Genomic DNA, 26,325 nt, shown 5'->3' on the forward strand with positions numbered 1-26,325 from the left:
CGTCCTTTTTGGGCCCCAGTTCAACATTCTGGACAGCAGAGGGCTGGACTCTGTGATTACCCAATAATAGTGTGAAATTTTTCCATTAAAAAGCTGGGTGTAAAATAAATAAGCTATCATTGCCTTCTATCTGCTGACACATGTAAATGGTTGTGGCTGTTTGTCCAGAGGTCCCTGCTCAGTAAATATTGTAAACTATTTTTTACCTACTAAAGGAAGGCATGCAAGACAAGACTGATCAGAAGACTGTGGATATTACTCCTTGCATCTACCGTAGGGCAAAGAGGTACTCATCATTACATCCTTAGCTGCAGATATGAAAATATTCTGACCTTACGTTCTTCCTCGTTTTCAACTACATGCCCATATAAATGTGAGGATTCAAGACTGGCCTGCTCCAGGATGCAGGGCAGTGAGTGGTAGAGTTTAAAAGGAGACTCTGATCTTCCTACTTAAAGTGCAGTCCTCCAGCATTTCCAATTCACATCACTCTGCCCTATCCACCCCTCTTTAGCAGTTATCACCTTTCAACAATGTTTATTGCCTCTCTTCCCCACTAGGATGTCAGGTCCAGGAAGCTAGGGACTTGGGGGCTGTTTTGTTTTACCAAACAACAAGTACCAAGAGCAGTGACTGGTGATCAATAAATATTTGGTGAATGAACGAATAGGGTCTTACATACTTAGAAGTTCTCCATCTCTAGTATTTTCTGCATTACTCTAGAAAACAATTTTATAATTAGTCATGTCATCCAGAGATGCCTGCAGAGTCTTTAGGAGGGAATAATTAATCTTTTAAGAAAATGAATCCAGTGCATGCGTTTTGCTGCTCTCTACATGTATGGTAAGATACTAAAAATAAGGCAGTTGATTACTCCACATATGTGAGAACCAGAAATCACTGCAGTATCAGCATGAACAAAGAAATGAGCAAACAGTAAATGAATAAGATAATTTCTGATAAAAAGGAAGGCTATGAAGAAAACAAAAGCATGGCGAGGAGCTAGAGAGTTGTGGGGTAGATCGGGGAAGAAAAACATCCGAAGAAAGGACATTTGAGCAGGTGCACGAGTGGTGTGATGGAGTGAGCCCTGGGGCCAGAGCACTTTTGGTAGGGGCCACAGAAAGTATCAATGCCATGGAGCTTCTGCCTCCCTGCTCATCCCACAACTGGGTGGCATCTCTGGGCTGGAGCCAGAGATTTTCTTACCCCATTCAAGAAAGGGACATCACTTTTCTCCATGCAGACTTCCTCTTTTTACATTTAAGTATTTATCTAACAGTTTAATTTTCCCAATTAACTTAAATATTAGTTAGTTTCAATAATATAATTAGCACTTATGCACCTACCACCCAAAAGAAAAGGTATGGTCTTAATAACCTCCATCTATCCATGTGTTCCCCCAACTGATGGCCCTGCCTGCCCTCAGCTGAGGTAAGCATCATCCTCAATCCCAAGTTCATCAATTTTTGATTTCCTTTTTATATAATTTTATCACAACTATACAAAATCCTAAATAGTTCATGTTCTTTATATTAGTAGCTTTTAATTTTATAAACGTGTGTTATGTTTTATATACTATTTTGGGAATCACAGGGTTTGTTTTTTCCCTTAAATTCATCCTTATTGTTGGGTACTGTTCTAGTTCATTCATTTTGACTCCATCCATTTTTGATTCCAGGTCTTGCTATTGTGAACAGGATGCCATGCATATCCTAGGTTTCATGTGCAAGTGTTTCTTGTGGATATATTCCTAAGACTGGACTGGATAGATTGTGAGGTATGCACATATTCGCTGTAGGAGGAAATGCTAACTATTTTCTAAAGTAGTTACACTGATCTATATTCCTTCAACAGGGCAAAAAGATCCTGTAGCTGTACATCCTCTGCAACACTGTACTATCAGACTTAAATATTTGCAAATTGAATGGGTGTAAAATGTCATCTCATCATGTCATTATTTGTATTTCCCTGATCGCTGATGACTTTGAACATCTCTTCATATGTTTTTTTTTGAGCCAGCAATAAAATGAAGACTATATTATTAAACTTACATAACAAAAGTTCCAGTCCCCAACTCTAACTACTTGAATATGTTGGCTCCTTTTGGTCATTTTTTATTCTTCAAAGGAAAACAGCCATGAAGTTGATACAATGCAGAAAAGAAAACTTTACATGCTGAAAGGAAAGTAATAGCACTCTTATTTGCACTTGACTCAATCAATTATGCAACCTCAGGAACACAATAAATGCACACTGACTGTTTATACATCATTAATTTTGCAAAATCAACTATTTATCATAAATTTTCTTTACTTATCTCAGAATATAATCTCCAAAGACTGTAGTCTCCATGAAACAATTGTCCATCTGGAATTACTTTGGCCCCCTAAATGAGGCTAGTTACTTTTTTCCTATTAGGAAGCCATCCAAAGTTTGATTCCTTTCACAGTCATATCTCAAATGTCTATTTCTGAATTTATTTTGTTGCAAGCTTTCAGTTAGCATTTGACAAAGCTTTTACCTTTTTTATACCCACAATAATTTGACAAAACATTTTTTACGTTTCATATGTTTATTGGCTCTTTTTTTTTCCTTCTCTGAAATTGTCTAATAGACTTAGTTTTTTAAAAACGTAACCATAGTGCTATTACGACACTCACATTAACAATGATTCCTGGAGCTCTATTAGATATGTATGCATGCCAAACATGCTTCCACTAATTCCATTTCTTCTTTCATTTATTCATTCAACAAACACTCAGACCAGGGCTATAGGGGCAGAAAGAGAATCTGGGATAATCAGAGAGTCCAACCCTCTAAGAAAGTAAAAACTAGCTCAGGGTATAAAAATCTGCTCTGCCACTCATAAGGCTGGGAGAACAGACACAGATTAAGTCAGATGCGAAATTAACAGAAAATATTATTTCTCCCAAGGATGTCCTGCAGCTGTAATGCCATAAATAACTCCTACTTTGAGTGACTACTGCTTTTTTACTCACTGAGAAACTGTTCTCTACAATCATAGGGTATCAGAAACTGCTGTTTGAAGTGATATCAGTACAGATAAAACATCTCACTCTTGCTGAAGATTATAAGTCACTTAGACACCGCAGCTAAGATTTCTAACCCCAGTGCAGAGAGAAGGGGTATCTAGATACAAAATTCTGTATCTATCTTAACTTTATGTTTTCCAAGGAAACAGGATTCTGGGTTCACTTCATAGTCCACATACAGCCCTGCTTTGCTTTGAGTTTACCAGAACACTGCTTCATTCACATTTCACCTGAACGTCACCATTCCTCAGAATTCCATAATAACTCTATTTTTTCTTTTGTTTAGTGAGCCACCCCATGGTTCCTCTGGCATGTGGTCTCCCTCACTGACTGATAGATTTGTCTGACTACAGATTAACCCCAGATGGTCTTAGGCTAATTGGGATAGGACACCCTTACATTCCAGATTGTTAAACTGAGGCCCAGAGGGGATGTGACCGGACTGAGAGCATCCAGCAAGTTCACACCTGAGCCCCTCAAAACACCTTCTTCACTTGAGGATTCAAAAAGGCCTTCAGAGGGTTACAGAGCCTTCTACCTCTTTCAGGAAGATTCCCTGGAGGAGATATCTGAACTTGGTTTTGAAAGATAAGTAGGCATTCCCAGGTGAAGGGTAGCATGACTTCTTCCCCTTCTGCCCCAGTAACATCTCCCAGAGGGCACAGGCATCTCCAGAATTTCCATATTGGGGGTGATAAGGGGCAACAAATTGGTTGAAGGGCAGAATCAATCTTGCCTTAAAGCTACATTTGCAAAGTAAGGGCACTATTACTATATAGATTTTATTTTATGAGAAAATAAAAATAAATTTTCCTAAAGATACTTTTATTGACATATTGCATTAGATTAAGGGAAAAATCAAAAACCATTATTGGTAAGAACTTTTACTTTAGCTCGGGTAGCTGTAGTGGGAGATAATGTAGACTATGGGAGCATCCAAACCCCACAGCCAACCCCAACAAGCCCAGCAGAGGGTAATCTAACACTGACTCCTCCCCCTTTTCCCCAGGGCTATATCCTAGGAGGGCTTGCAGGTCCCTGATTTCTTCCCTTTCTCCCCTCGTGGTATGTTCCAGGAGAGGCCCGCAAGCAGTCCTACTTCTCCTTCTCATCCTGTGGTATCTGCCAGGAGATAACAGCCACTGGCACCTCTGCGTCTTTCCAGAAGCCTCTCAGCTTCTCTGAACATTATTACACAGATCCCAGGATGCCGGCCCAGAGAAACGTCCCCACCCTCTCTCCCCACCACCTGTGAGACAGCGCCAGTGCTCAGCAATGTGAGTTTAGAGGCTTCCTCATCCTCTGTACGGAATGGACACTCCTCCAACATGGCGTACTCCGTGAGGAAGCGCAACCTGGGCGCGGCCATGTTCCCCGCCTGACAATGCTGCCTAGGGGCACTGAAGGCAACCAAACACAGACTCCGTAACATCTCCATGTTGGCTCTGGTTGACTGAGGCTTCGAATGTGATTTTGCGCATGTGCAGAACCACGCCCCTTCGTGTAAAGCCCCAAACCCCCGAGAAGGGGCGGTGCTAGGGGTGGTGACCGGAAGCTGCTGCGGTTTTCGGCCGCGGTTTAATAGTTGTTGTCAAGAGGATCCCAGTGCTCCTTGCCGGAGGGATGTGGAGGTGATGGGGACCCGGGGAGGGTGAGTGTTGGGGAATTCTGTGTGGTCTGTGATGGAATCGGTTGTCTGAATGTAGTTGGATGATTCGCTTGTTATTTTTCAGGCTTTCCTCTTTTCTCATATCAACGTTAAGGTCTTAAAGTTCACTCTGAGACCCACAAGGTTTGGTGCATTATGTTATAAGTGTTTTCTAAGAGTTGATCATTATTTTTTTTGCTCATGAATTATTTAAAAGTGCGCTTTCATTTTACAGAAGTTTATCTTTTTACTAGACTTCTAACCTTAGTTTTCTGTGGTTAGAAAAATGTCCACATGAAGCTCATTCCTTGAAATATGAGGGGAGTCATGGCCTAGTCCTTGGTGAATTGTTTTATAAATGTTCCATGTATAATTCGAAAATAATATTTAATTGTTTAGTCGTCAATTGTGTTGTACAAAATTTGTACTTTTTTTTCCCTGCTAGTTCTATTACAGAGAAAGGAGAGATTAAGTCTTCACTGTGATGATGATTTGTTCATTTCTCCTTCCTGCTGTCCATGATACATTTTGAGTTAAGTTTTGTATAAAGTGTGAGACTTAGATCAAGGTGTATTTATTTTGCTGTCCAATTACTCAAGCACCGTTTGTTAAGAAGAAGGTAGTTCCTCCACGGACTCGTTCTGTACCTGTGTCAAAAATAAATTTGCCATACTTTTGTGTGGCTATTTCTAGGTTCTCTATTATGTTCCATTTATTTATGTGTTTATCTATGTGTCTTTTATCATGAATGTGTATTGAATTTTGTCAATACTGTGTGAATTTATATGGTTTTTCTTCTTCGGCTTGTTAACATGGGGGAATGCCCTTATTGATTTTTGAATATTGAATCAGCTTTACATTCCTGGAATAAGCCTCACTTGGTTGTGGTGTATAATTCTTTTTTTATATTGCAGGAATTGATTGGTTAATGCTTTTTTTTTGAGGATTTTTGTGTCTAAGTTCGTGAGAGATGTTGGTCTATAGTTTTCTTTTTTTGTACTTTCTTTTTCTGGTTTTAGTATTAGGGTAATACTGATCTCAGTAAATGAGTTAGAAAGTGTTCTCTTCTATTTTCTGGAAGAGATTGTGTAGAATTATGTTATTTTTCTTTAAATGTTTGATAGAATTCTCCAGTGAAACCATCTGGGCCTGGATATTTCCTTTTGGAAGCTTTTGATTATGGCTTCAATTTCTGTAGTAGTCAAATGACTATTCGGGTTATCTATTTAATATCTTTTCAGAGTATCTTCATATTTAATAGTGGGTAAGTTGTGGGAGTCTCTGTTTTGTGAGGAATTGGACTATTTCACCCAAGTTGTTGAATTTATGTGCATAAAGTGGTGTGTGGTATTCCCTTACTTTTCTTTTAATGGCTGCAGGATCTATAGTTATATCTCCTGTTTCATTTCTGATATTGGTAATTTGTGTCTTATCTCTTTTTATCTTTGTCAGTCTTGCTAGAGGATTACCAATTTTATCGGTCTTTTCAAAGAACCAGCTTTTGTTTTCATTGATTTTTCTCTATTGTTTTTGTTTTCAATTTTATTGATTTCTGCTCTTATATCTATTACTTCTTTCTATTTGCTTTGGGTTTTCTTTGCTCTTCTTTTTCTAGTATCTTATGGTGGGAGCTTACCTTGCTGATTTAATACCTTAATTCTTTTCTAATATAAACATTTAGCATTATAAATTTCCCTCTCCACACTGCTTTATCTGCATCCCGCAAATTTTGATATGTTGTATTTTGATTTTCATTCGTTACTTTTTTTTTTTTTTTAAAGATATTTGGAAAGTTAGTTTGTCTACAAACTTTATTTATTTATTTTATTTGCTGTACGCGGGCCTCTCACTGTTGTGGCCTCTCCCCTTGCGGAGCACAGGCTCCGGACGCACAGGCTCAGCGGCCACGGCTCACGGGCCCAGCCGCTCCGCGGCACGTGGGATCCTCCCGGACCGGGGCACGAACCCGTGTCCCCTGCATCGTCAGGCAGACTCTCAACCACTGCGCCACCAGGGAAGCCCCCATTCGTTTCTTTTTAATTTCCCTTGAGACTTCCTCTTTGATCCATGGATTATATAGAAATGTGTTGTTTAATTTCCAAATGTTTGGAGACTTTCCTGTTACCTTTCTGTTATTGATTTCTAGTTTGATGCTATTATAATCAGGGAACATATGCTGTATGATTTCAATTTATTAAGGTTTGTTTTATGACCCTGGAGAATGTAGCACAGGTGCTTGAAGAGAATGTGTATTCTATTAGTGTTTGGCTGCAGTAGGATGGGTATGTTCAGTTAGGACACCCTTTTCTTGGTCCTTTGATTAAGGGGAGCAGGCTTTTCTTAGAGCTTTTTTTGTCTGTAGCTATTGATGGTTCTGAGTTATAAGCTTTTCTAGTGCCCTGTTTGTGATATATGGGAGGGAAAATGAAACCCAGGGAACTCACCGCTGTGTTGTTCCTTAGGCCCTGAGGTCTGTGGACTGTCTGCCTTTCCTTTTTACCTTTCAGAGTCTTTCTGTTTGTATTTGCTGTTATGTCATTTTTTCCCTGGTCTCTTCTACATTCATTATTCTCTTCTACCTGTATTTTCCTGTATTAACTTTGTTAATTTACATTTTGCTAGGGAAGCATCTGCTTCACATCAATATTAAAATATGTTGCTATACAGTTATGCATAATATCCCGCAATAACTACTTTGAAACACTGCCTGATCTGGGAAAGATTCTCATTCTCTCTCTCTCTCTCTCTCTCTCTCTCTCTCTCTCTCTCGCTCGCTCGCTCTCGCTCTCTCTCTCTTTCTTTGTGTGTGTGTGTGTGTGTGTGTGTATATGTTTTTAAACTCTTCTTTATCTCATTTGCTAGGGGGTTATCTGTGACATCCGTCATTTTAAAGGACCAGCTCTTTGTTTTCTTTAAACTCCCATTGTTATATTTATTTGACTTATTTAAGGTTTTTATTAGTTACTATTTTCCTTTCGGGGGGTTGCTTCATTTTGGTTTTTTTCTACTTCTGACGTTTTAGACTGAATACTTAGCTCTTCTTTGTATTTATTTATTTATTTATTGTATAAAACATTTACTTTGTTGGTCTTTGGGGGCAGTTTGATATATCACCAGTGTATTATAAAACTGGTTCATTTTTATGACACTGCTGAGGAGTCCGCTGTTTCTGCAGAGGTTCAAGAGAAAGGCCTTTTAAGAAATGTGCAGGTTCCTTTTGTATATCTCCAGAAGCTGTTTCCACTCTATTAACTTTTTCATCATTCACAGTGTTTATCTTCTTAAGATTAGTGGTAACTGGTTTTTGCTGTTTTTTTTTTTTTTTTTGCGGTACGCGGGCCTCTCACTGCTGTGGCCTCTCCCGTTGTGGAGCACAGGCTCCGGACGCACAGGCTCAGCGGCCATGGCTCACGGGCCCAAGCCGCTCTGCGGCATGTGGGATCTTCCCGGACCGGGGCACGAACCCGTGTCCCCCGCATCGGCAGGCGGACTCTCAACCACTGCGCCACCAGGGAAGCCTGTTTCTTTTCTCTTAGAACAGATTTATTTATTTAGATATATAAAACAGACTTATTTATATATATTCGATACCTTAAAATTCACCCATTTAAAGTATACAATTTAGTGGTTTTTAGTACATTCACAAAGTTGTTCAGTCATCACCACAATCTAATTTTAGAATATTTTCAACACCGCAGAAAGAAACCTTGCACACATTAGCAGATATTCACTATTCATGCCACCCCCCACCCCCAGCCCTAGGCAACTTCTAATCAGTTTTCTGTCTCTATATATTTGCCTATTCTGGACATTTCATATAAATGGAATCATAAAATATGTGGTCTTTGTGACTGGCTTCTTTCACGTAAGATAATGATTTCAAGGTTCATTCATGTTATAGCGTGTATTGGTACTTCTTTTTTATTGCCAAATAATATTCCATTGTATGGACACACCAAATTTTGTTCATCTGTTCATCAGTTGATGGACATTTAAGTGCTTTCTGCTTTCGGGCTACTATGAATAATACTGCTGTGAATATTTGTATACAAGTTTTGGAGTGGACATGGGTTTTCATTTCTCTTGGTAGATACCTAGGAGTGGAACTGCAGGGTCATATGACAACTCTATGGGTAGCATTTTGAGGAACTGCCAACCTGTTTTTCAGAGTGGCTGCACCATTTTACAATTCTACCAGTAATGTATGAGCTCAATTTCATTCACATCTCACAAACACTTGTTACTATCTTTTTTTTGCCATCTTTGTGTATACGAAGTAGTCTCCTAATGAATAGAACATTTTTGATTTTTAAAAATACTTATTTATTTTTTGGCTGCGTCGGGTCTTAGTTGCGGCATGCAGGACCTTTTGTTGTGGCATGCAGGCTCTTCGTTGCAGTGCGCAGGCTCCAGAGCGTGTGGGCTCTGTAGTTGCAGCAGTCAGGTTCTCTAGTTGTGTCGCACGGGCTTAGTTGCCCCGTGGCATGTGGGATCTTAGTTCCCTGACCAGGGATCAAACTGGCGTCCCCTGCATAGCAAGACAGATTCTTAACCACTTGACCACCAGGGAAGTCCCAGAACATTTTTGGTTTTGATTACATTTCCCTAAGGACTAATGACGTTGAACATCTTATACTATAATCAGAGAATGTAGTCTGTCAATTCCCAACATTCAGACATCTACAAGATTTTTTGTGTGGCCAGGTTATTTGATAGAATTTTGTAAAAGTTCCATGGGTGTAAGAAGAGAAAGCATATTCTCTTTCTTTGGCACAACATCATCTTTATGTGTTTAAAATTTAATTTGTTCATACCTTTAATTTTATTTTACTCCTTATTTCTTTTACTCTGTTGTTTCCTCTTCATCTCATTTCTTACTTTTGTTGTCCTAATTAAGTTCCTCTTCATTTTATGTGATATTTACCCTTTCCCAACAAGAATGACTAAATCTGTAGTGCCTGTATTAGTTGATCGTAATGAAGTTGTACCTCAGTTTGGACACAGAGACACCCTCCCCTCCCTAGTTCCCTCAACAGGAGAAATATTTTTCACCTCTGGATGTTTTTGAGGTAATTAAAAATTTTAGTCCCAGGCTACTAGTATTTTCCTTATTGCATATCTCTTCTGTTTTAAGAAACTTTACTTAACATTTTTATTCCAAATTACGGTCATGTTTTCAACATTTGTTAAATAGAACCATGTTTATTTTGAGCCTCCCACATAAAAGGTACCATGTGATGTACCACTGAGAATGTGAACTTGAAAGCCTGGTAGACTGAGTTTGATTTAACATCACAAACCTCTGTTTCTGTATGCATAAAATGAGATAATAATAACTACAACAACACATGGATGACGTGATTGTTGTGCAAATTAAATGAGGTACCTCCATCTGTATATTACATGAGTCCTTGTAATAACAGTACTTGCTAATATGAATTAAATGTTTACCTGGGCCAGTCTGGTGCTGAGTGCCTTAAAAACATCATCTCATTTAATTTTCACAACCCCTTGAAATAAATAGTTTTGATTTGTTTTGGGAAAAAAATCTGAAGAAACATTTTCATATTCATATAGCTAAAGGTTGGCAGAGCTAGAAATGAAGCTTTTGTTAATTTTAGTCTAAATCTCATGGTCTTGCTCATATTCCATTGTAATGAATGACTTGAATCGGTGTTGATGTGGCTTTGTCTACTCCACAGTATCCAGTGTCGTCGTGAGCTATACTTCGGTGCCCTCAGGAAGTGCTTGTGGGGTGAATGTTGAATGCCTGACCAAGTGGACACTGTCTTTCCAGGTTTCTTGGAGTCTCTGTGGAGCCCCTGGGCCAGACCCCATAGTGAAGGCTGCAGGATCTTCCTTCAGGCCCCAGCAGCTCTGGTTGAGTCCACAGGTGCCCACCTGACCTCGGGTTCCTGGGAAGAGTGGAGTTGTCAGCAAGAGAGCCCGAGTGCTTAGGCCCAGGGGGAAGATGTCAGCCAACCGGTGCGCTCCTAGGCCATCCCTGGCCCTGACTGCAGGGGGGTGTGACAACTCCTGTGAGGTAAGGAAGAAGAGGTGCCCAGGGACTGGAATTCATCCAGAATGAAAGATAATATCTCATTATTTGAATTTGTATGACTTTTTTTTTAACCAGGCAACATAATCAGGGGATTTTTATTGGATTTATTTCACTTATGTGAATTTCCTTTTCCTGTCCATTGCTGATTTATTTATTTTAGCTTATGGATGTTTACAGGTTTTTTTTGAATATTAAGGTTAATAACCCTTTATCTTGCTTATATATTTTTGTGAATATTTTTTGCCACTTTGTAATTTGAAATTAGTTTCTAGTTTTATTTATAAGTGGCAAAAGGTGCCAAGTAGTTTTTGAAGTCTTCTTAAAGCAGTGGCTCTTCCCTGCTTTGTTTCTCCCAGATTCCAACTCCCTAGAAGCAAGCATTCTTAATCTTTTTAATGGATTTATTTTTTTTTTCGTTTTGGGCATTATCTATTGACTTTCCACTATGGAAGGTAGAGATTCAGCTTTTCCTTGCACCTCCACTCATATGCACATTTGCCTCTAGCTATCACTGTTTTTATTAGATCTACTGTCAGGGTTTATTATTGTGACTGTTTATAGTTAAGTCATGTAGTGTCCATGCTGTGATTACTATTTCTGCACAACTTTTCCTTTTGCCTGGAATTAACTATTTTTTTTTCTGGTTTACTCATTTCTTTGCTTTACTATATACATATCAATAATTCAACTCCAAATTCTTTCCAGTTGTTTAAATCTCCACTCTGTATATTCAGACATATTAGGTAATGATCATAGTGACAATAATTATAAACACTCATATAATGTTTACTATATGCCCAGCAGTGTTACACACACACTACATATACTAACTCATCTTCCTAACAACCTGGAGAAGTAGGTACCATTGTTATTCCCACTTTCTAGAAGGGGGAACTGGGGCATAAAGAAAAACTATCTGGCCCAAGTTAACACAGCTAGTAATGGAGAGGGGGCTATCTCAGCTCTGGGTATCATGTCTTCTCTTTGAAGAAATCTCTCCTGGACCTTACTGATTCACTGAAGGCTGGTTTGGTTGCTCTCTCAGCTTCACACACAGCTATGACCTTGGTATGTTCTGTTCGCCATCCCTCAGGAAATCCTTTTTACCTCTGTCTTGTGTCAGATTTCCTTTCCTGGGAATCCTATCCTTCCTTCCTGTTTCCTGGATCCTGTGTCTTCCTCTTTCTTGGTTTACCCCCTAATTTTTTGGAGCACATCCTCCAATATGTCCCTGAGAATGGATGCATGACAGGTGAACTTTATGAAGCTTTGCATGTCTGAATATGTCATGCAAAAATGTATTTATATAATATATATAATTGTATAAATAAACTTATAGAAGTAAAAAAAAGTAATAAATACCATGGAAATATATTTATTTGACCCTGACACTAAATTTATCTTTTTGGCTGGGTATAGAATTCTAGGTTGGAAATCATTTTTGTGTAGAATTTTACAAGTCTGTTTCCAGTCTAGTCATTTTCTACCCATACACACGTTTTCTCTGCTTTTCAAAAAACTATTCTTGTTCAGTTGTTGATCCTCCATATTTTAAATTCTTTGTCCTACTGATTTCCATTTCTTTTTCTTTTGCTTTCCTTTCAATTTTTTTTTAAACTTCACCTCCCAGGTTTTCTTCTGTGTCTCTCATTAATGCTGTTCTATGTTGTTGGAGGATGGAGGCAATGAAAAGTGCCCACCAAACTGGGAAGGTATCTTGAGACTGAAAAATGAGGCAGGCAGCTCCATATAATCAATGGATCAGTTTATTGTTATAGGGTAACTTACTCACAGGGTGGCATCAAGGGGGCGATGATCCAGAAGTATTTGCAGCTGCATTCCGCACAGCTGAGGGACGGGACGATTGGGACAATTTCATAGTTAACCTAGGGTATGGGGGTACGTGCTTGGAAACAGGAAGTGCATTCCTAAGTCAAGATTTATGAATGGGTAACTGGTCTTATGAGCACTGGGAATATGTCAGTGAAGGTCTTCATTATTGTTTATAAATTTATTTTATTTTTATTTATTTTTGGCTGTGTTGGGTCTTTGTTGCTGCACGTGGGTTTTCTCTAGTTGCGGCAAGCAGGGGCTACTCTTCGTTGTAGTGTATGGGCTTCTCTTGTTGCGGAGCGTGGGCTCTAGGCGTGCAGGCTTCAGTAGTTGTGGCACGCGGGCTCAGTAGTTGTGGCACACGGGCTTAGTTGCTCCGTGGCATGTGGGATCTTCCTGGACCAGGACTTGAACCCCTGTCCCCTGCAATAGCAGGCGGATTCCCAACCACTGCGCCGCCAGGGAAGCCCTTCATTATTGTTTAAAGACTACCAGAGCGTAGAGGCCACCAGACCTAACGATCGTGAAACAATATCTATTAACTACAAAGCCCTTGGTGACAGAGAACAGGCTTACTACACAGTACAGCTCTAGGCAGGGTCACTGGAAGGACAGGAGGAACTGCAGAGGCCCAAGATGGCATCTGTTATGATGACAACCATACATAAGTTTTTATTTTAAATAGCTCTGTTTCTTTTCAGGATATTCCCTTATAATAGCATACTATTTTTGTTTTATGGATGTAGCATCTTATCACTCTAAGAATATTAGTAATAGTTTTTTAATCTAATTTTTAAAAAGTAATAGACACATGGCTCAAAAATAAAAAATTTAAAAATATATAAAAATTTTAAATATACAAAACTATATAGTCTAAATTCTCTTACCCATCTTTCTCCTATCTGTTCATCTCTCTTTAATACATATAACCAAGTTAGTTAGTTTTCTCTGCATGAGTTCTTTATGCAGATAAAAGCAGCTGAGAACATATTCTTATTTTCTCCTTTTAAGTTCACGAAAGGTGTCCCACAAAACAAATTTTTATCAATTTTTAGTAACTTTAGGTCTTTTGGTGAGATAGAATATGAATTATAAACAATGCTGCCATGAACATTTTTGTTCATGTCTTGTCATGTACATGTGTCCACCCCTCTCTTGACTATATGCATAGGGGTGGAGTTAGTGGGTCGTAGATTCAGCCTATCTTTTAAAAATGTTTTTATTGTGAAATATAACATATATCCAGAAAAGTGTGCAAAACAGACATGTACAGCTCAGTGATTTTTCACTATATAGGTCTAGAAAATACCCATAGTCAGCATTCCGGAATCCCCCTACTTCCAAAGGTAACTACTCTCCTGACTTTTATGATAATTACTTCCATTGAGAAGAAAATCACAAGACACAGAGTGGAAAAAGAAACAGACAACAGAGGACTTATATCCAGGATGTATAAAGAACAACAAAACAATAAGAAAAAGCAGACTACCCAGTAGTCAGAGGCCTTATTTGAATAGGTGTATAACAAAGGAAGAAATCCAAATGACTAATAACACCTGAGATGGTACTCAATCTCTTTAGTCATCAGGGAAATGCAGAAGTTAAACCACAATGTAATACCACTACACTCCCACCAGAATGGCTAAAATTAAGAAGTCTAACAATGACAAGTGTTAGCAAGGATAGGGGGTCATATCAGTAGTTCATATACTCATTTCAGCACATATAGCTGCTGCTATGTTAGCTCATATCAGCAATTCATATGCTGCTGGTGGGAGTGTAAATTGGCACAATCTCTTTGGAAAACATTTTAGCCTTCTTTATCAAAGCATACATAGACCATATGAGGAAACACTTCTAGGAAAATACCCAAGAGGAATCCTTGGCTAATGTACCGGGACACACATTTAAATGCTCCCTGTAGCATTACTTGTAACAGCAAGAAACTGGAAATAACTTAAATGTCCATCAATAGTAGAATGGATACAAAAATTGAACATAATATTGAGTGAAAGAATCCAGACACAAAATAATTTGTATTGTTTTAATTTATGTAAATTAAAGCAGAACAAAACCATATTGTACAGGGATGTATGGTTAGGTGGTGAAACTCAAAAGCAAGTGCTTACTATCAGAGGCAGGATAGTGGTTCCCATGATTGATGGGGAGGCTGGGTGGAAGGAGGGAAAGAGGCATGAGGAAGGCTTCTGGGCAAAGAGGTGGCAATGTTCTGTTTCCAGATCAGAGTGGGAATTACGTAGGTATTTGCCTTGAATAATTAGTTAAGCCAAATATTTATGTTTCATGTATTTTTTGAATGAGTATTATATTTTATAAAAATCTTTTGAAAAGGAAAAGAATATCTACCCTCCAATTTTGACCGCAGTCTCCCATAAACCCTTTCCAAAGACAGCTACAAAAACATACATACATACACACACAGACACACACACTCTGCTATAGCCATTTTTAAACTTCCAACACTTTTCTCATTTAACAATAAATCTTGGTGATCATTAAATGTCAGTAGATGTAATGAGTTGCCTCATTCTTTTTAAAGGCTGAATCTTATTCAATTATATGGATCTATCACAATATAACCAGCCCCCCGTTAATAGACATTTAAGATGCTTCCAGTCTTTTGCTATTACAGACAATGCTGCAATGAAAATCCTTATTTCATCCTTATACATATTTCAGTTGACACAAGAGGGAATATGTTTAAAGAGAAATTTCTGCAAATGGAATTCTCAGGACAAATGATATATATGCATTTTTATTTTTGATTGATATAGCAAAATGACCTTCTTTGTGAGTTGTACCAGTTGTATAAGAATGCCTGTTTTCACTGTACCCAAGACAGAAGAGTGTCTTGTCATATTTTTCTTTTTGGCCCATATAATAAGTTAAAACATGGTATATTAGTACAGATCTAATTTGCATTTCTCATGTTATGACTAAGGTCAAATATATGTAATTGTGTTTAAAGATCCATTTATATTATTTTTCCTGAGCTGATTTTAAATTTCCTTTGCCCATTTTTCTATTAGGTTTTTGCTATTTACGTATTAATGACAGTAGCTCTTTGTCTGGGTCTGTCTCTGGGTCCCAAATATTTTCCCTCAACTTCTCAGTTGTCTTTTAAAGGAAAATATTGACTTTTTCTCCGTGCATTTCACATAATTGTGCTTATCAATCTTTTATGTCCTCCAAGCTTTGTGTCATAAGTAGAAGGCCTTCCCCATTGCTCAGCTATATTTAAAAATAAATTCCTGCATTTTCTTTTTAGTATTGGTACTTTCATGTTTTTAGTTTTGCTTTTACTTCTGTGACTATCTGGATTTTTGGTTGTTGTTGTAAAGCCTTAGCTAGGGATCAATCTTCATTTTCTTCAAGATGCCTACACATTTGTCCCATTACCAGTTATTGAATAACCTATATTTTCCCCACTAATATGCAGCACTACATTAGGATATATATATATTTATATTCTAATATATAACTCTGGGTATATTTATGTACCTTATTCTCTTCTGTTGATCTAATAGTCGTAGTCTTTATGATTCTAATTCCTCTGTATTTATAGTTTATTCTAATACATAGGAGGGCTAAGTCTCTGATTACTCTTCTTTTTGAGAAATTTACTGTTTTCTTGACTTTTATTTTCCGTACACAATTTATAATCAGCTTACCAAATTTAAAAATAATCCTCTTGTCATTGTCAGTGAGTTTGCATTAAACTTGTATTTTAAGATACGACCATTCGTCTCTTTATGATAATTCAGATTTACTACTAAAGTACAGAGTATGTTTGTATTTTTTTCAAGTAATCTTTGCATTTTCCATTAGTGTGATAAAGTTTTCTTCAAGTATATTTTTGACATCAGTGCTTGTTTCTGTTATCTAAATGAAAAAATACAATGCAAATGTATATGAATGTATATCATTACAAAATGGAACTAAAATGACAGTTATACACACAGATAGTTGGAGAGTGAGTGAAAGGAAAAACAAAGAATCCTGTGGTTCTCTTATTCTTGTTCAGGAGAATGATATAGATATTGATGGACCTTGTTAGAGAAACAAGTATATACTTATGGTTCCCTTTTCTCCACATCCTCTCCAGTATTTATTGTTTGTGATCTTTTTAATGATGGCCATTCTGACTGGTGTGAGGTGATACCTCATTGTAGTTTTTATTTGCATTCCTCTAATAATTAGCAATGTTGAGCATCTTTTCATGTGCCTATTGGCCATCTGTATGTCTTCTTTGGAGAAATGTCTGTTTAGGTCTTCTGCCCATTTTTTTGATTGGGTTTTGTTGTTGTTGTTATTGAGTTGTATGAGCTGTTTGTATATTTCAGAAATTAAGCCCTTGTCGGTCACATCATTTATAAATATTTAAGGGAGACAGATTTCTAATCTCAGTCATTCATGAGACAGAATGGGGAGTTGGAGGGTCTGTGTCTGGCCTTGTCTGCAGATACAGGCAAAAGGAGAAAGGTCTGCATTTGTTCTTGTCACAGGTAAAAAGGGAGTCGTTTGCAAGTCGTATGGGGGTCATGGGAAAGAGTGGACAGCCAGACTTATCTAAGTAATTTTGGAAGAATGGTTGTTTGTGGTAAGTCATTTCTCAAAAAGCAATACAAATAGGTAGGAGGGATTTCTTAACTGTCACTGTTTTCAGGGCTCAGGTGAAGTTCGACATTGTCAGGGGTTCTCAGTTCTGTTTGAAAACTTGCGTCCTAGATGTCCATGCCCCCGGCCACATGGCATTCTTCTGCCCCACAGAATGGCTGAGTGATGACCAAGGGAAGTGGTTCAGGGACACATTTGGAGGTGTTGGCAGGTGTTTTGCGTGTGAGATGCAGGAGCTGGGACCCTACCTGCTGTTTCTGACAGACTTCTTAGCAAGATTAAGGGGAATGGTGATAGCATCCTGGTCGTAGGTACTGGAAGACCTGACAGTTAAATTTAAGGCTCTTGTAACAGTTTGGGAGAGATGTGCCAGGGCATTTTCCTTTGTGAGGAAGGCTCCAGGGGGTGGTTCTGAAAGGCAAAGATCATTAATGCCTTTCCCTTTCCTGTACCTCCTGAGGTCTGAGGTGTTTCCTGTTCAGGTTCTGTGTTGTTCCTCATCCTCTACTGACACAAAATCATTATGGCCCATTCTAGTAGCTATAAATTCACCTCCCCCTACCCAATTATCTTCTACTAGTTCCCAGGCCTTTCATCTGAATGGGTCAGGTACAAGAAAGACAAGGGCATTTTTATAAACTCACAGAGATCTGTTATGTTGTGCACTTTGGCCCATAGTAAGCGATGTACTGAACCAAGTAGTAATTAACCTTGTGATCTAGGACAGTGTCCATCCAACCAGAGAATCCAGGTAGCTGAACCAGAATTAAATTTCAGTCTCTCAGGCCCCCTCCCTGCTGGCTGGGCTGCCACGCAGAGGGTTACCAGCCAGGCTGGTCTGGGGTCGCTAGGTGAAAGAAAGATTATACCCAGGAATGTTCAATGGAGGATCCCAGATTGTCAAACTATGTCCATATAACCCCTGATCACTAATTACCCAGGGAGCAGCTGAAAGGAACTGATTACTTTCTGGGGAGAGCCATATTCGTTGACCCAACTGCTTTACTAGGGTTGTGGACCAGAAGGAGGCAAGGGTGATAGAGTCTGAAACCCTTTTGAGTCCATTTCTGAGGAGGCCATTCCAACACTCAGCAATACCAGATGCTGGTGGATGGTTGGGGAGTGTGGAAGTCCATCAGATACCTTGACTATCAGCCTATCATTACATGGTTTTGCAGTAAAAGGTGTACCGTTTTCAGGCTGCAGATAAATGGTCCAGGATGCCGAAACCTTGACACAGATTAATTCTAAGGGCCACAGCGGTGTGGCTGGAGTCAGCTGAGCAGAGTGTAACACTTCAACCTGAAAAAATGTCAACAATGGTGCAACAGTGGTGACATCCCTGAGAGCAGGCTCTTGAGGTGTGATGCAGTATGCCAGGAGCAGGCGGGCCCACAATTCATGCAGTGTGTCCTTCCTCATCCCAATGGGTCATCTTTTAGAAGGAGTCATGTTTTGGCAGGCAATGGTAGCTTCTGCATCAGAAAGCTATAGTCTTGCAATTTGCGTCCAGTCTGTGATGATGGTTGTGTTGCCATGTCCATGTGATGATGGATGCAGAAAAGCAATAGCAGTAATATGGGCCCTGAAGGCTCCATCAGCAGTGTGATTCCTGTCAGTATCATCAGAGACTGGACCCTTACCATGGGCACCTACGTGGGTGACCCAGACCGTTCAATTAGTAGCCTTGTTTTGTTTCCATGGCCCATGATACCAAAGAAGGCTGCCCAGTCTCCCAGCCTGTAGTCTTCCAAGTGGGAGACTGAACAGCTGGACATTGGCAATAGCTTAAGAGTCAATAGATATCAAAGGGAATATTGGCCAGAGTTACAAGCATAGGCTTGAGTTCTGCCTACTGAGGGGAGTGCTCACATCCATTCTCAGTTCTACTAAGGTTGAACAGCCACAGAGCCTGGTAGAAACCATTAGATTCCAGCTTAGACCACTCATTAGTGGATCAGGTCTAGGCATTTGAGGGATCTTCTATGAATCGAGTGCCCCATGAAGCCCAGCAGCCTTGCTCCACGGTTGGCAGAGTGGGAAACAGATTTTCCCCCAAAGGGAAAATCTGTCCCATTTTCATGTGAAGCCAGGCCAGCTGTGCTCTTGAATATATTCTTTCCTTTTGACAAACGAGGCTTTTGGGCCCTTCCCACCTTGTTAGTCATCGAGTCTGAATTGACCTACCCCCAAAGGGGAGTATCAAGCTGGAGGGTTTGCAAGGCCTCCATGAGTTAGGTGTTCAGTTTCGACAAGGGCCCAGTAGTAAGCTAATAGCTGCTTTTCATAAGGGGTATAGCTAGTAGGTGTGTAAGGAAGACGACAAAGCCTGTACCCTAGGGGGCTTTTCCAAACAGAGGCTGCCCCCCGTTGCTAGCAGCCCCAGTAGGCAACACCATCAGTTACACGGACTGGTAGCTCAACAGGGTCATTTAGGCTTTGGGGACCCTGAAGGCAGAGAGCAGAGAATGTGCCACAGCGTGCCGGACAGCATCCTACACTGACCGTTGGTTTGGGCCTCACTCAAAAGACATTGTGGTTTAGCCAATATAAAGGATCAAATAGAATGTCCAGGTGAGGCACATATTGTCTCCCATTCCCAAAGAGCCCAGTGTGATGTTGGGCTTCCTTTTTGGCATAGGGTTCAAAGAGATAGAAGTTTTTCTTTGATTGCAAGAGGGATAGAGCATCGTCCATCCACCCAGAGGTCCCAGACACTTTAGTCGAATTTTGTCAGGGTTTACCAGCAACCTCTGATGGCAAAGGCATAATAATACTATGGGCGGAGCCATTGAAATTAAGGCTTCCGACTGGCTAACCAAGAAGACTTCATCTATATAGTGAAAAGTTTGGACAGCAGAGGGTAGAGGCAGTCTCGCCAAAGCCTGACCCACTCACTGGTGTGAAACGCCAAGGTACTCTCATTACTTCTGGGAGAGCACTGCCAACGTATATGGAAGGCCTTGCCATGTGAATGCAGATTGGTCGTGGTCCTTGGTGTCAAGAACTGTGTAGGGGCTGAGATTTTACCCTACTAGTAAGCTAAGAAGTTGGCTTGCCACAGTTTCAAGTATGTTGACAGAGGCCATGAGACTCCTGAGTCAGTGATGGGAGACTTTATTTGCCACAGAAAAATCAGTAGCCAGAGTCAGCGTGGTTGCATGTTAGGGAAAAAAAATTAAATCTCATAGCAACCCAGGAAATATAAATATACAAATATAAAATAGAAAGAAAATTGTTTTGTTATTGAATAAGCATCAAAGCAGACCACAGTGCGCATCACAAGCAATTAGCTAAAGAGATTGCAAAGACAGAAAGAAATCTCACCCTTTTCTGGGACAGAGCAGATAGAGTCCATTACCTGCTTGTTTTCAAGATGAACGATAACTTATCCAGTCCTCATGCAAGAGGACTTGACAGGACAATTCAGTCTACATTCTTTCATAGTTCATCCTAAGTTCACCTGGTAATGGGAGTGGCCATCTGTGCTAGTTAATTGCCTTTATCTAAAGGCAAAATCAAACTGCTCCTGTCTCTATGACAAGCAGGTAGTTCCAGCTTAGAGCCAGGTGCCTAGGCTAAGCTCCCAGGGTGACAGGGAGATAGGGTACTATCTTTCTTCCTTGTTATTTACATGTCAATGAGGTGTCTCCCAGACCCTTAAGAAAAACATTCCTGGGTTATAATGCTGACAAAAGGCTTATTTAACCTTTTAAAAGATTTACATACATATAAAAGGGGCAGAGGGAGGATTTACAAATACAAGCTTTCTCAAGGAAATACTCTAAGAAAAGGGAAGCGGTGAGGGGGGGGGGAGTCTCCTCTTTTGGCAACAGGGAAAATTCCATTTTTTTTTTATCCTTACAACTTTCCTTTTATAATAACACCACACTTTTCTAATTATCTCACTGCATTTTCTACCTTTCTGTGGGCAGTTTGCTGCCACCTAAATATCTAGTAAGTCCACACAATAGCTAAGCACAGCAATTAGGAAAATTACCATAGGGTGAATTTTAAAAGTCAGTGCAATATATGTGTTGGGGAAAAAAACCTTTAAATATGTCTTACCAGTAGTTAAAGCACATTCTTGATTAGCAATGTGCAAAAGCTCTCTGTTCCTCATATGTTACTTTTACAAACTGTTGTATTATCTTTATTCCTTGCTCTTTCAAATGATTAATTATTTAAGTATTATTTTGTAGTTCCTTATGAAACCTTACCCAGTCCAAGGCCAAGGAGTAACTCTCTGGGGGCCTGATAATTAATTTTTGTTTGTTTGTTTTTTGATGTGGACCATTTTTAAAGTCTTTATTGAATTTGTTACAAAATTGCTTCTGTTTTATGTTTTGGTTTTTTGGCTGGGAGGCGTGTGGGATCTTAGCTCCCTGACCAGGTATCCAACCTGCACCCCCTGCATTGGAAGGTGAAGTATTAATCACTGGACCACCAGGGAAGTCCCTAATTAAGAGTTTTTTGTGGCTGCTTCCCACTAGCTATCGGTTTTACGTTTGGTAGTATATATATATCCATGACACTCTCTTACTTCGTCCCAGCTTACCCTTCCCACTCCCCGTGTCCTAAAGTCCATTCTCTACATCTGCGTCTTCGTTCCTGTCCTGCCCCTAGGTTCTCCAGAACCATTTGTTTTTAGATTCCATATATACCGTGTAGCATACGGTATTTGTTTTTCTCTTTCTGACTTACTTCACTCTGTATGACAGACTCTAGGTCCATCCACCTCACTACAAATAACTCAATTTCGTTTCCTTTTATGGCGGAGTAATACTCCACTGTATATATGTGCCACATCTTCTTTATCCATTCATCTGTCTATGGACGCTTAGGTTGCTTCCATGTCCTGGCTATTGTAAATAGTGCTGCAGTGAACATTGGGGTACATGTGTCCTTTAGAAAGAAAAGATTTTTTTTCTTATAAGCCCAATGCATTTCTCCCGAGTTCCTGTTGTTCAGTAATTAACATCACACGGACATAATGTAGCCCTGCAGTAATGGTTCCATCTCCCCAAATAGTATTTCCCAGATGCAAAACACAGAGACAGCCATGGTCATTTCTAGTATATTATTATGAAGCACTCTTTGAAGGGTACAGATTGAACTTCCAGTGCTTAATGTAGTTTTAATTATTTTAAGTCTTGAGGAACAACCCAGCCTATGGGCCGTTGCTTGCATTGGTCCAAATCAATAACAGGCATGCAAATCTCCCTGAATAATAGGCATCTACTTTTGTTTATCCATACTGGGACTGGAGAGAACTTGCATCCGAAAATTAATACAGTGACATAAGACCTATCTTCTGCAGTCACTATCTATAAATGCCAAGTTTCTGTTTGTCTATTTTTTTTTTTTTTTTTTTGCGGTACGCGGGCTTCTCACCGCCGCGGCCCCTCCCGCTGCGGAGCACAGACTCCGGACGCGCAGGCCCAGCGGCCATGGCGCACGGGCCCAGCCGCCCCACGGCACGCGGGATCCTCCCGGACCAGGGCACGAACCCGCGTCCCCTGCATCGGCAGGCGGACCCCCAACCACTGCGCCACCAGGGAAGCCCCTGTTTGTCTATTAATTAGATGCTGTTTTAAACCATTCTTCTGTCCCTTCTGGTATAGTCATAGTGCAATACCTGTTTGTTCCCTTGAATATGCTGTAATTCTGAACTAGTGATGCTATCCTAGAGTTATTTGATAGCTAACTGCTCCTGGACTGTACAGATGAGTGGCTCTGAGACCTATGTGGTGATTTTTTTGCCCCATCATTAAATTATTCCAAACAGTCCAATTCCAGAAGTTTCTCAGTTTCCATTTGACTTGAGTTTCCATGGCTTTTAAACATCTTGCATGATGTGATTCCATGCAGTTTGCCATTGTATTATGTCTTTTTATAGTTATCCCAAAGCACCAAGTTTATTATTCAAAATCTCATTACCAAAAGAGTTAGCTATACCTGTGCCTGTTCCTGTTTCTTCCGGGATTGTATTCCGATAAGCCTTCATTTGCCCTTGTGTGGTCCCAAACAGGCCCCTTAAACAGATTCCATAGTGGGAGGGCTCAGGGATACAAGTCTAGTTGTGAAGACTGATTTTAGCCTCAGATACATTAAGAGAAACTATCCACCTATAATCCTAGGGGCTATTAAGATAGACTCAGGGCATTGCCATGTTCCAAACGTAGTAGGGAGATCTTGTTTATATATATCTTACAGGGTCTGTTGATAGGATTCTCACCAGTTTGTATGATGTAATTTACCATCACTATCTTTACAGCTATCAGTAGTCTTATTGAACCAAACCCTTACCATAGTAAAGGCAAGAGAACAGTTCTCTAGTAGGATTACTCCTACAGTTCTCTTGATTGTAGTATAGTTAAGAGAGTTCTTTCTTCTATAACGATCCTTCCAGTCAAACTAGTTAAAACATTTTTGTGTCAAATTTAGGGCTGGAGTATCTTGATGCATATTAGTTACTTTACTTTGGTATTATAAAAAATTACTAATGAATATGGTTCCACCTTTACTCTGCCAATAATTGACTTGTTTGACTTAAAAGTCCAGATCATGTCTATTCTGAGAATACAATATGGAGTTGATTAGAAATATGTAATTGTGGAGACCATTACTTGGAGTATAGAAAAAAAAGCAGTGTAATAATATGTTTTCTAGTAAAATCTGATTCTTAGTTGAAATAACTCTGCTGTGACTAGGACAGCAAGGCAGTCTATGAGAATGGTAATGTTTGCTTGTAGGGGAGGAAAAAATAATTTTCTTTCTACCCTTCTAAGTTCTTGGCTGAGACCCCTTTAATAAAAGATAAATTAATAAGAGAAAACAGGTTTATTAACTTATATACCTCATGTATATATGGGAGATACCCAGGGAACAATGAGTCACTCAAAACGGTGGCTTAGAATTCCGGCTTATATAGCATCTTCAGCAAAGAACAATAAATTTATGGGGAAACGACAGGACAAAGGAAAGCAGTTTTAGGTTTCCAAGGGCAGCATACTGTGGGAACATAAATATATGGGAGAAGGTTAATGGTAGATAAAGGCTAGTTAATAAAGTTTGTTATGTAGGTGCCACCTCCAGGCTGATAGGGTCTAAAGTTGCCTCCCGTGATTAACTTTTGTCCTTCCTGGGAGAAAGGAGAGGAGAGACACCTTTGAAAATTTATATCTTTTTTAAAAAAATTTTTATTGGAGTATAGTTGGTTTACAATGTTGTGTTAGTTTCTGCTGTACAGCAAAGTGAATCAGTTATACATATACATATATCCACTCTTTTTTAGATACTTTTCTCATATAGGTCATTACAGAATATTGAGTAGAGTTCCCTGTGCTATTCATTGATCCTTATTAGTTATCTATTTTATATATAGTAGTGTGTATATGTCAGTCCCAATCTCCCATGAAAATTTATATCTTACTTTTAGGCAAATGGGAGGACAGGGAGCTTTTCTTGTACCTGCTTCTTCTCAACTGCATTCAGCTCAAAATAATCCTTATGCTAAAGTGACATATTCTGCTACTCTTCAACCTCATTTCAGTTGAGCTCAATACCAGTATCAGTCACTCTAGAAAACTTAAGTTTCAAGTCCTTTGTGGGAGCGACAGTCCAGTCCTCCTGAGGTACTGGCTTCATAGGGAAAGCATGAATCCAACTGTATTTTTTCTTTTACTTGGAAAGGTCCCTCCCAGTGTGGTGACAGCCTGTCTTTTCCTGGGACTCTTTTATGTAGATGAAACCTCCCTTTTGATAGAGGTGGCAGACTTTCCAGGGGGTCTTTCCAGGTTCTTATGACTTTATGTCTCAGGGTTTCTGGGGAAGAGAGAATCCCTTTTAAGAATTGAATATGATTATGGGAAGATTCAGTTGAATTAGGCACAGGACATGGTCTCAGACCAAAATTCATAGGCCTGCTAAACATAAGTTCAAAGAGAGTGATTTCATGCTTGCTGGCAAGGGTTGCTCTAATTTTTAACAAGCTAGTGGTAAAGCTGTAGGCCTTTTTAACCCTAATTGGTTGCTGAATCTTGGCCAATGAGTTTCTTTAGAGTTTGATTCATTTGCTGTACATGTCCACAGGAATAAGAATGATAGGCTATATGATAGCTTGTAGAAATCTGTAAACATTTTTGTAATTCCTGAACAGCAGTGGAAATAAATTGACTTTTTCTGTCTGATTCAACGTGCTCTGGTATCCCCAAAGTGGAAATTACGTTTATTAAGGGAACCTATACCATTGCCTGAGCACTGGCTTTTTGAAGAGAGGAAAACTTCAGGCCATTCTGACATCATACACACCATAAGTAGACAAAACCTCCTATGTTCTGCAAGCATTACTTCTGTGAAATCCAAGTGCCAGCAGTTCCTGTTGGATGGGAAGTTGGTTGGGGAAAACTTCTGGTGCTTACCTTGGGAGTGGCCTGTAAAGAATTCTGCTGACAGATAGCACATCTCTTTAATATGTTTTGAATAAGTTCATCTCTTTGGTAGGTGTAGTGAGAGTCTTTAAAATGCCTTTATCAATGGTGAAAAACTGAAACCATTTCCACTAAGATCAGGAACAAGACAAGGTTGCCCACTCTCACCACTGTTATTCACCATAGTTTTGGACATTTTAGCCACAGCAATCAGAGAAAACAAAAGAAATAAAAGGAATCTAAATTGGAAAAGAAGTAAAGCTGTCACTGTTTGCAGATGACATGATACTGTACATAGAGAATCCTAAAGATGCTACCAGAAAACTGCTAGAGCTAATCAGTGAATTTGGTAAAGTAGCACTTCTGGGGGCTGGAATGGGGGAAGGGCTCTCCCACCTCCATGGCCTCCTTGCCTCCCCAGGGAGAGGGGAAAGGAGTCAGCCAGCTGTCGGTGCTAGAAGCTTCAGGATCACGCGTTTGGACAGCGGACTTTCTCTAAGAGCCCGTGCGCCCATCCTCAACCAGGAGAAGACGCTCAACCTCCCACATGTCTTGTCCACCTGGGTTTCAGAGGATCTTGCCTTCTGACCCGGAGGCAAAGGGATTGAAGCCATCGCCTTCCTCCCTTACTAGAAACACAAGAAGAAGCTGAGAGTG

General features: G+C 39.7%; 2 protein-coding genes across 2 annotated transcripts in view; one reads left to right on the forward strand and one right to left on the reverse strand.

The window, feature by feature from the left end:
- Nucleotides 1–3,838: 3,838 nt before the first annotated feature.
- LOC112409768 (uncharacterized) lies at nucleotides 3,839–4,807 on the reverse strand. Its single transcript, XM_024760073.1, is given in 7 exon segments — nucleotides 3,839–4,029; nucleotides 4,032–4,070; nucleotides 4,073–4,162; nucleotides 4,165–4,195; nucleotides 4,198–4,365; nucleotides 4,367–4,447; nucleotides 4,673–4,807. Coding segments are annotated over 7 exon segments (735 nt in total).
- ZNF81 (zinc finger protein 81) overlaps nucleotides 4,629–26,325 on the forward strand; it is a 59,605-nt gene continuing 37,908 nt past the window's right edge. Inside the window, exons 1-2 of the mRNA XM_024760074.1 lie at nucleotides 4,629–4,707; nucleotides 10,502–10,747. Of these exons, the coding sequence (XP_024615842.1) occupies nucleotides 10,676–10,747 (72 nt within the window). The 5' untranslated portion in view covers nucleotides 4,629–4,707; nucleotides 10,502–10,675. The remainder of the gene's footprint in view (nucleotides 4,708–10,501; nucleotides 10,748–26,325) is intronic.

This window comes from Neophocaena asiaeorientalis, unplaced genomic scaffold, assembly GCF_003031525.2.
Source record: "Neophocaena asiaeorientalis asiaeorientalis breed wild unplaced genomic scaffold, Neophocaena_asiaeorientalis_V1.1 scaffold1755, whole genome shotgun sequence".
Taxonomy (NCBI): Eukaryota; Metazoa; Chordata; class Mammalia; order Artiodactyla; family Phocoenidae; genus Neophocaena; species Neophocaena asiaeorientalis.